The sequence below is a fragment of the Salarias fasciatus genome, unplaced genomic scaffold (assembly GCF_902148845.1).
Source record: "Salarias fasciatus unplaced genomic scaffold, fSalaFa1.1, whole genome shotgun sequence".
NCBI classification, from domain to species: Eukaryota; Metazoa; Chordata; class Actinopteri; order Blenniiformes; family Blenniidae; genus Salarias; species Salarias fasciatus.
This window is the reverse complement of record NW_021941408.1, coordinates 120,830-135,666: the sequence shown is the minus strand read 5'-3', so window position 1 is coordinate 135,666 and position 14,837 is coordinate 120,830. Positions and strand designations below refer to the sequence as shown.

Here is a 14,837-nt window from a genome sequence, read left to right as displayed (position 1 = left end):
ATCGATATTACAAAATGCAAAAGTTTTGTAACTCACCTTTCAACATCAAATGACACAATACTTATCCTCCAGTTTTCTAATTGATTCTTTTTTTTTTTTTTACCACCACTTCCAACAAAAAGTTGAAGAGAAATGCCTAAAACTGTATTTCCAGTAAAGAATCTTTTGATTGTCGCGTCAGCCTCTGAGACTCTTGGTCAGTTTTTTAATGTTCATCACTGAAAGTCAATTTACTGAACAGCAGGTTTGTACTATTATCGCACAGTTTCCACAGCTCACACCTTCTTAAGCAAATTTAGCTCATGCATATTTTGGTAGGTACATGTTTGAGCTTGCATATTATCCCTTCTTATTTTAATTTGTTTTGTTGAATGTCGTCAGGCGCCTGAAGCCGATCCCAGCGTGCTGTGGTTCCACCCTGGACAGGCTGTCAGTCCAGCATGGGTCTTACACCCAGTGACAGAAAAGCACATTCCCACCTGCAGGCTATTCGGTTATAACCTGCATGTGCTTGGTGGGTGGGAGGAAGCCCAGCAGGTGGGCTTGCGTGATGAGCGGCGAGGTGACATTGCTGCTGAGTAACCGTACCGCCTCTGCATTGCTACACTAAACCATTTCTGTCATTGATTTTTATGATCATCTGGAGCTGCTTCGGTAAATTCTCACATTTTTGACACGGGCAAACGATCAGGAAACACCAGTTGTAAGAAAAGGCAACATTGCTCTTGAGCTGCGAGGGAAAGGAGAGAGACATATAACACCACATATTTAACAGACTCCAGTTGTAGTTGTTTTGAATGAATATTTATGCAGGTGCAATTGAGAAGAGAGTAAAGCCGGTGACTTAGTATGTCAGACGCCCTCCTCTGCTCAGATGTGGGCATTCAACGTGTCATCTTGGTATTCTTGATAGGCAGCCTGGTGGGCAGGTGTGTCGGGTCTGTCAGCGTGCATTCTGGGGGAAATGTGCACTCTGCACACGGCGCTTTCATCTCAGGGAAGAGGGACCCTACAGTACATAAATATGAGTGATGTTTGTTTGTGCGAGCTCCGCGGATGCAGGAGCGTGTGGGACGTGTTTCGCTGGAGTCGTGCCACCACAAGTCTCCCGACTTGATAATCGTGCTGCCTTGCTCGTGAGAAAAACAACAATTAGTTGTGAATATGAGAGGGATTTGTGACTCTAAGAGCGTGCTGAAGATCCATCCCCTTCCTTTCATATTGTCAGGGCTCAGTGGATAGCGACTGTTTGGCAGGTTGGAAAGCCGCGGTTTCATCCTCGCCTGCAGGTGAAGGTTTAGACAGGCAAAAGTTTGAGTCTAGGGATTTACAGAGATGGATAGAGTGAGAGGAGCTGAGAGCTCTTAGCAAACATCCATGTTAAAAAAAAAAAAGAAAAAAAACGAAAACAACCTGTGTTTGGCAGCAAAAACTGGGGATGCTGGTATCGGTATCAGTGCAACTCGATTAATTGATTTTAAACATCAATTCCAAGATTTATTTTTCCTTTGTAATTTCTGAGGATTTTATACAGCTGAAAAAGTCACATTTCCTTTACTTTGCTGAAATTTGAGATGGCTTTTGACATGAAGGTTCCAGCATTTGGCCAACCAAAGGAATACGTTTATCCAGTGTCGTAACTGTTTAACAATCAATTGACTTGTCAGATATAATGAATTGTGGTCAAGGTGAGCACTTTCAATTTTTGCTGCCAAAAACAATCCCTCTGTCTTGTCTGCCTCATTGATATGATGAATACAGCTACTCAGTGGAAGTAAGGGACTGTAGTCATGAGATAATATTGAAATACTGGAATATAGAGTTGTGTGTCATCTTCATAAGTATAAGTATCGGGATAGAGCTTATTGCTACAGGATGCATTATTCTGTAACTTCAACAATCAGTCATGAAGCAATCTGCTGACTGATGGTCAAAATTTCTGTCTGAATCACAAGATACTGCAACAGATGCAGCTTCATTGCAGTGAGTGTGGCAACATACTGACCAGTGGTTGACTGCAGCAGTCAGGCTGCTCTGCTGTAACCGAGCCAAACAACTATCTGCATTTTAAACATTTCTTCCGGTGTTCTCCGTGTCTCCTCGCTGAAATGTTTCATCTTTTTCCTTCGTTCTCATTTTTGAGAGTAAACTGCTGATATGATGGAACATAAACCTACTCACATGGATGCAAAACCATTTGCAAAGGTAGCGCGGGTCACGCAGGGTGACCCAGATTGATAATGCAGCAGGGCCGGGGGCAGAGTGCTGTCACTACCATCACTAACATGGCTTTGCCATCCGAGGCGGCTGCCTGCTGAAACAACAGGCTGCGAGCCATGTGAGTGAGACTTTATGCAGCATAGCAACAGTGTGCTGGGAGCGAGTTACCCTACTGTCTAAGCTGATTTGACACAGTCAGGTGAAACAAGTTCTGATTTTTCTGGGGAAGACTTTTCTTTTTTTTTTTTGCTCTGCCTCTGCTGTTGTTGAAGCCTGTCTGGTTCAGACATGTGGTTCTCAGGCCATGTGCAAAATTCACCAGTTGAATAACATGCTTCTTGTGGAATAGAATGGACTGTGACACCCATCCAGAAGTGATTTAATGCAAAAACACAAAAGCAGCTTTTTCCATCTCTGGATTGTGAGTCAGTTATGAGCTGTCATTCAGTAGCATTTTGAGGAAAGATAATTAGATTGAGACTTATTTTCCACATATTTGCCTGAAGTCAAACTTTTACCATTCATGTCATATTACCAAAATAGATGAAATTACTCTTTAAAATGTGATTATTCCAAGAACTGTGTGTTGACTGTGATTGTGTGTAATGTTGTTCATGTCTTTGTCACTGTTGAAATACTTAAACAAGATATAAAAATAGAGAACAGGGCAAAGTTTAGTATGTTGTGTGTCCACGCACACGTTTTCGGTTGACTAGTCTTAAATGAACAAGGAGCAGGACTGTCACTGTGTTTAATTTATTCCTAAGTGCTTTTCCAGTTGACTGAGAAAGTAAAAGCTCTGTCAGCCCTCTTTTGTTTTTTAATTCCTTTTTCAATTATTTGTCAGCTCTTTGGTCTCAACTTCTCTCTGTACATGAAACGTGGAAAGGATTCTCTGTGTGACCTTCAGTGATCTCCAGAAGATACATCAGTTCTGCTTTGTCAGTCCCCAGATGTTTACTCTTTTGTCCCTTTGAACATGCAATTTGCATTTTTCTTTTTCCTCCAGTGACTACTGGTTTGGTTTCAGTGAACTATAAATGCTATTATAAAGAGAGGTGGAGTGTTGGACAGAATATAAAAACCTGCCACAAATGGTCAGCTGGTTTGTGACTCTGGTAGATAAATAAGCTAACACTACAGTGAAGTGGTACAGCATCAAATCAGATTTGAGAAAGCGTATCCCTCAGTTGAAGTGAATGCTCCATTAGAATATTCATATCGCTTTACTTTGCTGTCAGACAGCCATTTAAAGGAATTATATCATCCTCGTTGAAGAGAATCTTAAACTGGAGCAGTACAAAGTGTTATGGGTGGTGGAGAAAGGACCCGAGGTGCAGAAATAGTTTTCAAAAACAAAAGTCAGTCTTTAACGAAGTTTGTCTAATTCAAAAACATAAAGACTCCAAAAAAGTCCAAAGAATTTCGCAAGGGAGAGCCAGTAACCCAGGGGAACGAGAAACTCTGGAGAACAAACCACAAGAAACAGACAAGGAACACTGGCGACAGCTGATAAGCACACCCAGCAGCTGCGTTCACAGGCTCACCTTTATGTCCAATTGAATTCTTTCTGCTTATATGTATGGAGAATATAATCCAATGTAGTCACTGGATCAATGCACTCTTGCTTTGCACGGTGGCGTTCGTCATTTGCAACATTCACATATGATCCCACATTCAGCTTTACTTGGAAGCCCAGGCTGATGTGGATTTTTGTGCGTGTGTGTTTTACTCGCCTTTTTTTTTTGTTTTTCAGTTATGCAAACAATTCAACAGTAGGGAGCGATCTGTTGTGAATAGACTGAATGGATCATAACCAGGGACACCACACCCTCGGATCTGATCGGAATTTCAATTGAATAGAAGGTTTACATGACATGAGTTTAATTGGATCTGTGTTCAGTCAGGTTGCTTATGGTTCATTCAACTGCATCTACAGCAATGAGGCACATGTACCAATCAAGTGCAATCAGGGGAGGACAGAGGAGTGAAACAACTACACACTGACGTGAACACAGCTGGAGGACCACAGAACGAGGTCTGGCCAAAACCAGAACAACATGAACCACGAGGACATCCAGAACCATGAAGGAACACAAAGGATGAAAAGATATAAAGCCCATAAACCAAGGCGATAACTGAAAGAGCAGCTTGACTGGAAGCTGAGGATCGGGACAAAGGAAAAGCAGCATTCATGCCATTTAATTCAACTGGAGGGAATCTGCTTCAATCTAACGGAAATTAATTTGGTTCTGTAGCTTTCTCGACAACAATACTTGGTGGTGTTGATATCAGGCTGCAAACAATACATTCATTATTGACAAAAATGACGGTACAATGCCAAGTTAAAAAAAACTTTGAACTTTTGAATGAATAATGACCAGATCAGTGCATACTGCATATATCATATTATGAGAAATTTTAATCAAATATATATGTGTGTGTGTATATATATATATATATATATATATATATATATATATATATATATATATATATATATATATATATATATATATATATATATACACAATATAAAGTTTTTTTATATTTATTCATAATAAAATTGTTAAACACAAACGAAACATACAGTTACATGCAAAAAATAGAAGACTTATGTATTTAAACAAATAAGTCTAAATTTTCTGTGTATGTATATGCATAGAAATGCACTTATTGCATATAAACTTAACATGCCTGAGTGATCGGAACAAGTAAACTTATTTAATCCTATCCCAATACAACAAACAATAAAGGAATTCAGGTTCAGATATACAAGATCGCTGATTTGTTTTATATAAATTTATAAATAATACAATTAAATGCATTAAAGAAGAGAAACTAGAAACGGGCAAAAATATATTTTGTTACAACGGAATGGGTTAACTGGGTAAGTGAATAAAGTTAATTATTAAAAATAGAATTGAATATAGCAAAATGCAACCGATTAGTTACCATTTCTGTCATTAAATGGTAAATACTGTACTTCCCACACCCCACCTGCTAGTTTTATGCCATCTTGAGCTGACATCAAATGAGCATATGAAGTGCAAAGACTTTGTTTCCTTACATACAATAAACAAGGCCATAATGGAAATCGTGTTGCATTGAATCGTCAATAAATCATTTCATTCATCTGGAGACGTTTTCTATAATTACCGTTCACCATCCTAATGAGGACACCGCCAAACAGAGGGGGGGGGGGAGCGGTTTCCCCTGCGCCGACGCACCGCGGAGCGTTACGACAGGCAGCAACGGTTCACGGAAAAACAGCAGCAACAACAGCTTGTTTCCAGCTGGGGTGGCATGAGATTAAAAACTTTTATTATCTTGACCCGGAGCAATTAACATGTTTACAATAACTACGCCAAAGGCGTTGCGTTTAGCGCCCCGCGAGTTAGTGATTCGTCCGAGCGTGCTGGATGATGAATGGCTCTCCGGTGTGTCGATGAAGGTTTGCGATTGGACATCTCGCCCATGTTGCCTTGCCATTCTTTATCTCCTTGTCACACATTTGACTACAGCATGGTACCAGTGAGGGGAGGTGGGGGGGGGGGGGGGGGGGGGGGGGGACTCTGACATGCCGCCAGCGTATGGAGATGAATGTTTTCTGCCTCTGCACATGGCCCGATCTGTCTTGCTTCAGCCCCTCTTACATCAGAGCACGTGCTCCGGGGCTTTCTCTCTCTCTGCAGAGCAGGCCTTCTGTATTTAGAGCTTGATTTATACACAAACACACATACCACAAGGGAAAGCGCAATGCTCTTCACCCCCACCCCTCCTTGCTTCAATTGCCAGCGTTATAATCATCTTCCCACACTTGACTGTGCCTTGAAGGATAGCATTCACAAAACGAAGGGGAAAAAGTCGTAAATGCAAAAAATTATGTGGCGGATGCTTTAAAACCGCGAAGTCAATAAAGAATCATATCATAATGTTGAAAAAGTAGTTTTTTCTGTGCTGTTTGTCCCATTTTCAGTCCTCACTCGCCATTTAAATCGCCTTCCATTTCCTCCACTCAGCACGCCTCGCGACGTTAGTCGCTAAACTCAATCGGCACCCCGCCGATCCCGCCGATGAAGAGGAGGAATCCGCGACGGGAGGAGAGAGACGGAAAAAAAAAATAACTCCCTCTTTTGCTTTTCTCTTTCCCCTGTCTTTGTTCTCAGGTTGTTAGAGAGCTCGTTGCTCAACGCAGAAGTGAAGGAAGGAGAGATTCTTCCTCCTACCATTCAGCGGCTGATGAAAGGATACAACAAGTACCTCAGGCCTTTCTTTGACAGTAAGGGAACCGCAGACACGTTGCAGCCATGGAAGTGACAGAGCACTCAGGGAAAATGTGTGTTTGACAAAAAAAAACGAGAGGGGCTCATGTTGTACGTAATTTGATGCTGGCATGTCCCCTCGGAGTTATATACACTGACATACATACATTCTTAAATGTACTTCAAATTTAATTTGTCTTTGGAATTGATGTCCCCTGTTACTGTGAGGATAATGAAAAAAGAGTCAGTATTGACATTGACAGCAAATACTTCAGTTCAGAGTTGAAAAACATTTGCAGAAATGTAATGCCCTTAACCTTAAAGCTAATGATGTGTTTTGAATGTTCACCAGGCTGCTAATTTGCTCACAATAAAAAAGTTTATCTCGGTGCATGCTTTCTAAAGAACAATGATGTGTCGTTCCCTGCAAATCCCTCACTGCTGTTATTGTTCTGGGCTCCGGGAATCCGTCACAATGTGATTATGGTTTGTTTACCCGCCGTTCGATCTGTAATAACACCTTGGACTCAACCAAGGCGAATGCTATTCAGCATAAATCACTAGCCCTCCCGCCTAGGAATGCGCATTTGGCACACAGGGATGCCGAAAGCACTGGTGAACACATAACGCACAGATTCACACACCCACACAAATGCTTCTGCACTGCTAGCAATGGGACAACTTCCTTTGATTTTGTTGAGCCCATTAAACTTAAAGCAGCAGTAGGAAAATTGAACCTTGCATGTTTATCTCTGCTACCTTGATTTACCCCAGTGGGCTTCCCCAACTAAAAAAATACACACTTTACATAGTGTTGAGGTCAAACACCAAGGTGACAAATCATTTGAGTATTTATGTTTATTACGATGTTGTAAACTGATTTATCATGACCAACTAATCACTGTAATTCAGCCACACAAGCGAGCAAAAAAAAAGTATTGCAAGAAATACTGAAAAAAGTGTCCCAAATGTGAAAGATTACATGTCTTCTCTGTATTTTTGTGTTGGGTTTCACAGTTTGAAACATGCCGTTTAAAAAGAGTGAGTCAACATGAAGAACACAGAGCTGTTCGTGTGCAAACAATGAAGCCAAAATAAAGCTGAGAAAATAGAAAAACAGGCTAAATCTATCAGAGACAGTGCGCAGACATTGGGCAAAGCCAGTGGAACAATTTGGAATGTCTTTGGAAACAAAGAAATCACTGGTGTACCAAGCAACAGACACTGAATAGGTCAGCCAAAGAAAACAACAGCAGCTGGCGACAGTAACATTGTGAGAGCTGTGAAGAAAGAACCAGAAACAACAGCCAGTGATATCAGTAACAACCTCCGAGGGACAGGGGTGAAGGCATCACAATACACTGCTCCAAGAAGAGCATAAATATAGAGACTGTGCCACAAGAGGCGAACACCTAATCAGGAGTGAGAAAACAAAAAGTGCTGTGACTATAATTTAAAGATTTCTGAAACCGGATGCTTTTCTCACCACAGTCTGGAGGAATAATTGATCCAAAACATACAAGGTGAAGTGGAACACGGTGGAGGGAGTGCTAATGCTTGATCTCGCACTGGTGTTTCTAGAACAGACCCACTGGTCTCTGTGATGGTAGCAGCAGTATGATAAATTATTAAGTTTATCACAAAATTTCTGTTTTCTACGATTAAAAGCAATACAAATGAATCTGGACTGATAATCTAATCTCTGTGCACAAATTCCAAGCTTTACCCTACAGCCAACAACAAAGAAGTCCACATCGAATGATGGAAGCAGCAGGTACACACTGATGGTAGCCTTTCCTAAACAGTCAAATAATTTGACCATTCTGTAGCTGACTAACTATTTTATAGCTTATATCCTTGATATTGGATTAAAAACGACGGGCTCCTGCTCAGCAGTGTGAGATATTAATGATAAACAAACATCATCTGGTGGACGTGTCGGACATCTCCCCATACTGAGCTAGTAAAATTTCACTGACTGAACAGCTTTCCACGAGTATTAAAGCATGGAACGATACAATGATCAGCGGGACAGTGGCACAACACAGAAATCAAGACTTCCGATTCCCAAGAAAGTAAACCGTGCCCATTTGATACGGTTTTTACTGTTTTCCATGCGCCTGAATGCTACAAGGACATGGCTGGATTTTCAGGCATGATTAATGAATGACTGACGAGATCCCATCGTTATTAATGCTTAATTACATCCAAGGAAAACATGAAAGCAGGATTTATTGATGCCCGTGGGGAAATCTCTTCTGTGCTTTCAACCCTTTCTCTATACCTACTGAAAGCAGTGGACTTCAACAGCACAGCACCCAGGGAGCAGCAGGGTCAAAGGTCACGCTCAGGGACCCACAGTGGTAACCTGAACCTGCAAAACCTCAAGTCCCCAGACCGCTTCTGTCACCTCGAGGCCACCACTGCCCAAAGACAAGCATCTGTCAGCCCGCCTTGATGTTCAAACCACGTTCACATACATGCTGCGTTGTGTGACACGGTTGTCATGAACTCAGGTCCCGTTGACATGAAAGCGGTTCAAGTGAAAACGCATAATTTTTTTTGTTTGTTTTGAAAACACCTTCCTTTTAGATGACAGTGGCACAAACACTTCAAATAAATGTAGTTTGTATGTTGGACCGAGAATTGGCAGACACAGTATTATGTTATCCTGCAAGTTATCCATAATTAAATTAAAATGCAAAGCCCACAGAGACTGGAACTGTTATTCCAGGAGCATCAGTGTGCAGAGGAAAAAATGTTTCTCCGGCATTTTACATCCTCATGCTGCCGACAGCCATCTGCAAACTTCCTGTCTTGTGATGTAACACAGATTTCAACAAACTATCAAAATTATTGTTACAATTACGCTATTAACAATGATTAAATTGTTAAATGATGCTTAAATAATTAATAAAATAAACTCACAGTGCAGGAGACCTCGTAGGGGATGTGCGGTTGGACAGGACTCGGGCCACATTGATAACAATACGGAGTCACTGAAAATGCAACTTCTTGAAAATGCCGTGACGCTTTTTTAATTTTTCTGAAATGCTACTGCACAAGCGCGCTGTGGCTGGAATAAATGGCTCTCCTGCACATGCACGAGTAGATGGAGGCTTCAAGAGTAACATCTCTCCCATGTGGGACTTGGTAGTTTTATAGCTGAGAGTCGCCAACGGCGCCAACTTGCAGCCTGGCATGCTAGCTACATCGTTTTTAGTGTTTCTGTAGTTTTTGTGGAAACGAACATTGTTTTCAAAAAGGAAAAACACAAAAACGATGCCTTTTCACTTGAAACGTGTCATTGAAGTCTGAAGTTTTCACTGGATATCCTGAAGAAACCTTCACAATCCACATGTTCTAGTAACCTGCCAGAAATGTTTTCATCAGAAAAGTAGCAAGTTCTATTATTAATGACCTGTAACAGTGTTAATGAAACAGTTACAGGCATTTCGGGTGTCTGTTTAGATGACAAAGCTGCTTGGAACCACTGACAATGTAACCTCCTGAAAGTTTCTGGTGGGAGTTCTTTGAAAATGTTTTGTCTCCATAATTGGGCAAAAACACAACTTTTTGAACATGCTCTCTTTAGCCCTGTTTGATTTTTCTTTTTTTAATCTTGTCCTCCATGGGTTTCCTCTTTCAGCTTTTTTTTTTTTTTTTTTTTTTTTTTTTTTTGGTGGAAATTTGTCACAGGTTCCTGGACATGATGCAACTTGTGTAAGCCCAGCAGAAAGCAGATGAGAAAGCAAGAAATGTACAGTTGAGGGTGGTTGAGCCTTTTTATATTGTTGTTGGGATTTGCTAATCATGTAAGCGCTAAACACGATTGGTTATTTCAGTCCGATTAATCCCATACTGGTCAGCGATATATTGTCTTTACCTAATAATGATGCAGTGAACAGAATTACTTATTACAGCTGAATTTCGAACAAAATGACCACTGAAATGCTTTAAGACTCGCTCTATATTTATAATTTTTTTTTTTTTTTCATCCTCTGCTTCCTCTTGCCATCCTAAAGTCAGACAGCCTCGGGCACTGCTAACAGGTTTGCTCAACATTAGTTGGCCTCACAGTACTTGAAATCCCTCACAAATACTCAAACCAGACGCATAGTTTCAAGAGAATGTAAAGGAAAATATTCTGCAGTTATCAGGTTATACACTCATTCTCTTTATTGCCAGAGGTTAGATGAGAAGATACTGTGTTCTGTTTTCCTCTTTTAGAAGAAGTTAAAGAAAAAACACAAACAGTGTGGATGCTCATGTGTGCAGGAAATACACTTTTTTTTTTTTTTTTTCCCAGGCAGGCACATTGGTGCATGCCGTATCTGCAATATGACAACACGCTCATTAATCTCTCCTCCAGAAATAAAGACTGATAAGTAAGAGGGAAGGAGAATGAGGAGATGAAACACAGGGAAGCTGCGAAGTTACCCTCTCTTTGATGGTGAATCAGGGAGAACTAATTCCCTCAAGGAGGTTCACACTCCACAGACTGCAGCTGTTGCAGAGATGTGAGGTCTTTAGCATTTTGAAATATGCTGTCCCTCAATAACCCTTCATCATACAATGAATATTATACAACCGTGTTCAATTCTCTACCCAGCTTCATCCTCATGCTCTTATGTCACACATGCATTGACACTCATCAGACATGAGCAAAGTACACTTTAAGCTGCTGGGATTATGCTCCAGTTGATGAATGAGTTCTCCTTTTGCATCTAGACGGCCCTGTGACGGTGGGCATGAGCCTGGACATCGCCAGCATTGACACCATTTCTGAGATCAACATGGTAAGAAATCCCATCGCCGTGGTCACTTCAGTAAACCCCAGACTGCACGGGGACTTTACTGTGGGATGTAGAAAGTTTACTGTGGATTTTTTTTTTAATCTCGTACCATGTTTTTCATCTCATCTAACATGCGATTAGAAACGGCGGATGGGTTCATGAGGGGGGCTCGGGGGCAATCTGGGGGTTCTCCAGGGAATGAAAGGTTGACAACCACGAGACCAAGGAATGCTCACATCAAAATAAGGCTTATGTAATAAAAGAAATACATCAAATCCCAATGCGCCATGTTCTTTTCTCACAAGTGGTAGGCCCATGTTTATTGACAGTGAGATATAACAGTCTGAGCCTCATTAAAATACAGCTTTGGATTAGTGGGTTTCCTCTGGAAATGACAGGTTAATTCTTATGCTTCTAAGCATACTATACCTACAGCCTGGCACCGCAAATTCAATCGATTACACAGTCACACATGATGCAAGAGCAGGACTTTCAGTAAGACTGTCCTGCAAGAGAATTATATCCAGTGTCCCAAAAAGAGAACCCAGAATAGACAAGCTGACTCGAAGCAATGCTGTGAACTGCTGTTGCTTCGGGCACAGAGAAAAGCTTTGGGAACTGACACCGTCAATACATAACAATGCAGAAAGCGAAGGGGGGAAAAAATAACCCAAGCTGACTAATGAAGTCCAAGCGTACAAAGCTTGGTTTGCACAAAATTGACTCGTCTGTCAGCATATTATTGACACGGTTGTTAAAAGTGTTTATTTGCTGATTTGCTGAACTTGACTTCAGTCCCCAAATCCTACAGGACTACACAGCCACCATATTCCTCCGCCAGCGTTGGACGGACGAGCGCTTGGTGTTCGAGGGCAACAAGAGCCTGAGCCTGGACGGCCGGTTAGTGGAGCTCCTTTGGGTCCCCGACACCTTCATCGTCGACTCCAAGAAGTCCTTCCTGCACGACATCACAGTGGAGAACAGGCTGATCCGCATCTTCCCCAACGGTACCGTCCTTTACGCGCTGAGGTGGGTAAACAGATCATTGGTTGATTGCTTTGTTGTGTGTTTTTTTTTTTTTTTTTTTTTTTTTGAGGGAGGCTCCGACAGACAATGAAAAGTAGGCCAGGGATTGGAGAAGGAATTGGCTGAGGGAGGAAGCGTGGGTTGAATTTGAGATAATGTGATTGCGAAGCTGGGAGTTGTGTCAATTCTAATACTTGGGTATTGGATTGCTTGAGTGCAAGAGCAAGTGATGTGTCGATACAGAGAACTGTGGACTATAGAAGTGTTAGAAGTCCTGTTAGGACCTGTGAAGCACATATTGCTTTGCTCGCTCGGCTTAACGACTGACAGGCTCTTGGCAATCCTTAGAAACGTGGGTTACCTTGGCATTTTGATTAGATTGTGGGCCAAGCAGACAGGTTATAGACAGAAAGTCTATAGATATACTAATGCATGTGTTCAGCTCTTTTAAGCCTTCACTGATGGGATTTGAACATCCTACTCTTTTTATGTCACATGGTTTGACATCAGCTGATTTATAGATTGTGTAAGAAGAGCTGCATTCGCTCCCGTTTGGACCTGGCTGGCACGCAGTGCTTCACTGTATTGACCTCCCATAGTGTGGTGAGGTTTACGCAGGTTGCCGTTGCACAATAAAAGGGGAGGAATGTCACACGGGAGAGGTATAGTACGTGGGTGGGATGTTATAGTAAATTGGGCTGGGTATTCCGGCACAGTTCAGTCTGTCTTCACTGAGCTTGTGTACACTACAAACATCAGAGAAGTACACTGCATTGCTCCGATGTACACTCGATAATGCTAAATTCACAAAGGTAGGAATGCAATAGAAATTGAAAAAGTTTGATTTTAAAGGTTATTATGGCACTGTTTACGCAGTCCAGCCCCCACAAGTTTAAATTGAGCTGCATGTGGCCCCCAGACTAAGAATGTCAGAATGTGATTTGCCATTGTCATATGAAAAGAAATATGGTGGCATATGTTTTATCAAAGGAGTCTTCACAGATGTGCAAATCATCTGTGCCAGGTACACTGATGCACCTCAAACCATCAGAATGTTGACCTCTAATGTAAAGAGGATGCCCCCCAACACCTGGGGTCAAGAAGATCAGGGCGACATTCATGATGGAGCCTTTCATGGTTGTTCATGAGTCAGCATGTTCTACCTGTGTGGATCTGTGTATCATAGTTTCTTCCTTTACTCACATGTGTGTTAGGTTAATTGGTGTAATTGAGAACCTTTTCTGACTTCTCACTTGAAGCATCGTGCAAACAGATTATCTGTCCCACCCCATAATTTGAGCTTAAAGTATGGATTGTAGCACACCTTTCTCCTAGATCCTGTATGAACCCCTTAAAGACAACAGCGTTTAACTTCCATCCGTGGATGCTGTGATAAACTGCATCAGTGTTTAGAAACCTGTTCTTAGTCCAGTAGAGTTGTTTCAAATTCATAATAATGTATGTCTTCATTGCAGAACCAGCTGAAACCCTGCTGATCACAACCATTTAAAACTATTTATAGGCTTCTTCTTCATACCCAGACATGTTTTCTTCACTTTCCCCAAAGATTTTCATGATATATGTTGTTACATATGATTAAATCCTAAGGTTGTTTACAGTCTTACTCCTAGAAGCTTTATGCTTGCTCTGTTTATTTTCACAGCTTTTTATAGACCAAAGAACTTTTCATCCAAAAGCCTCAGTTTTGTTGTTAGTTGTTTATAGCATCAAAAATCATTTTTATATATATTTTTTCTCTGTCTCAATTTTGATTGTTTAACAGATGCAATTCACTCTGGGTTTCCCTCATGTCCCATCTGACATGTTTCCATGAAATTAAATTGATTTTTTTATCTGTATTCAATACCTCAGATTTTTTGAAAATTGTGTATGAACGTGCTGATTTTTTTTTTCCAATGAATTTGTGATGTTGTGAGACTTTAAATGACAAATTTAAATGAAAGTGTTTGTTAGTACTGACTTTTGCCTCTTCACTGTGACAGAGGACATGTGGAGGAAGGCAGTGCCTCGCATTTAGGGAACCAGAGCAAGTGTTAGTAAAACAAGCCAAAAAGGACTGTCAGGACAGGAATGCCCACCTCGGGGAATTGTGAGCTGTAGAAAAAAGGACAGAGTGAAGTGCGATATGTGAGTGTTAGAGGAAAAGGACAGCTGTGGTAAATGTTTTAGTGCTGTGCCAAAGGGGAGTACAAGAGAAAGCACTGAGGTTGCTATTGCCGATGGTTAAGCAATTAAATAGCGAAGATGATGTAAAGAGGGAAAAATAAATAGCCAATGCCACTTAAACAGTTTTGGAATGTTAAAATTTCATTTGTTGAGTTAAAATATCAAAAAGCCAAAGTGCAGAACTTCGAGTTTCAGTACAGTAAAGACTACAGATGCCAATTAGACAACAGCTTGTGGTAAATTGTTGTCAAGTTCAAATGTCTCGTTACACTGCCTGCATGGATTTTCTGTTGGTTTGCTTCCATTTTCAGTCTTGGAAGTTAAAGTGCATCAGCTCATTACT

The 14,837-nt window shown here is 41.1% G+C and overlaps 1 protein-coding gene and 1 long non-coding RNA gene across 2 annotated transcripts in view; both read left to right on the top strand.

The window, feature by feature from the left end:
* LOC115385815 (uncharacterized) overlaps nt 1-14,837 on the top strand; it is a 157,215-nt gene that overhangs the window by 55,492 nt on the left and 86,886 nt on the right. The window lies entirely within an intron of this gene.
* LOC115385813 (gamma-aminobutyric acid receptor subunit pi-like) overlaps nt 1-14,837 on the top strand; it is a 69,638-nt gene that overhangs the window by 43,042 nt on the left and 11,759 nt on the right. The window contains exons 3-5 of the mRNA XM_030087885.1: nt 6,390-6,502; nt 11,217-11,284; nt 12,093-12,310. Of these exons, the coding sequence (XP_029943745.1) occupies nt 6,390-6,502; nt 11,217-11,284; nt 12,093-12,310 (399 nt within the window). The remainder of the gene's footprint in view (nt 1-6,389; nt 6,503-11,216; nt 11,285-12,092; nt 12,311-14,837) is intronic.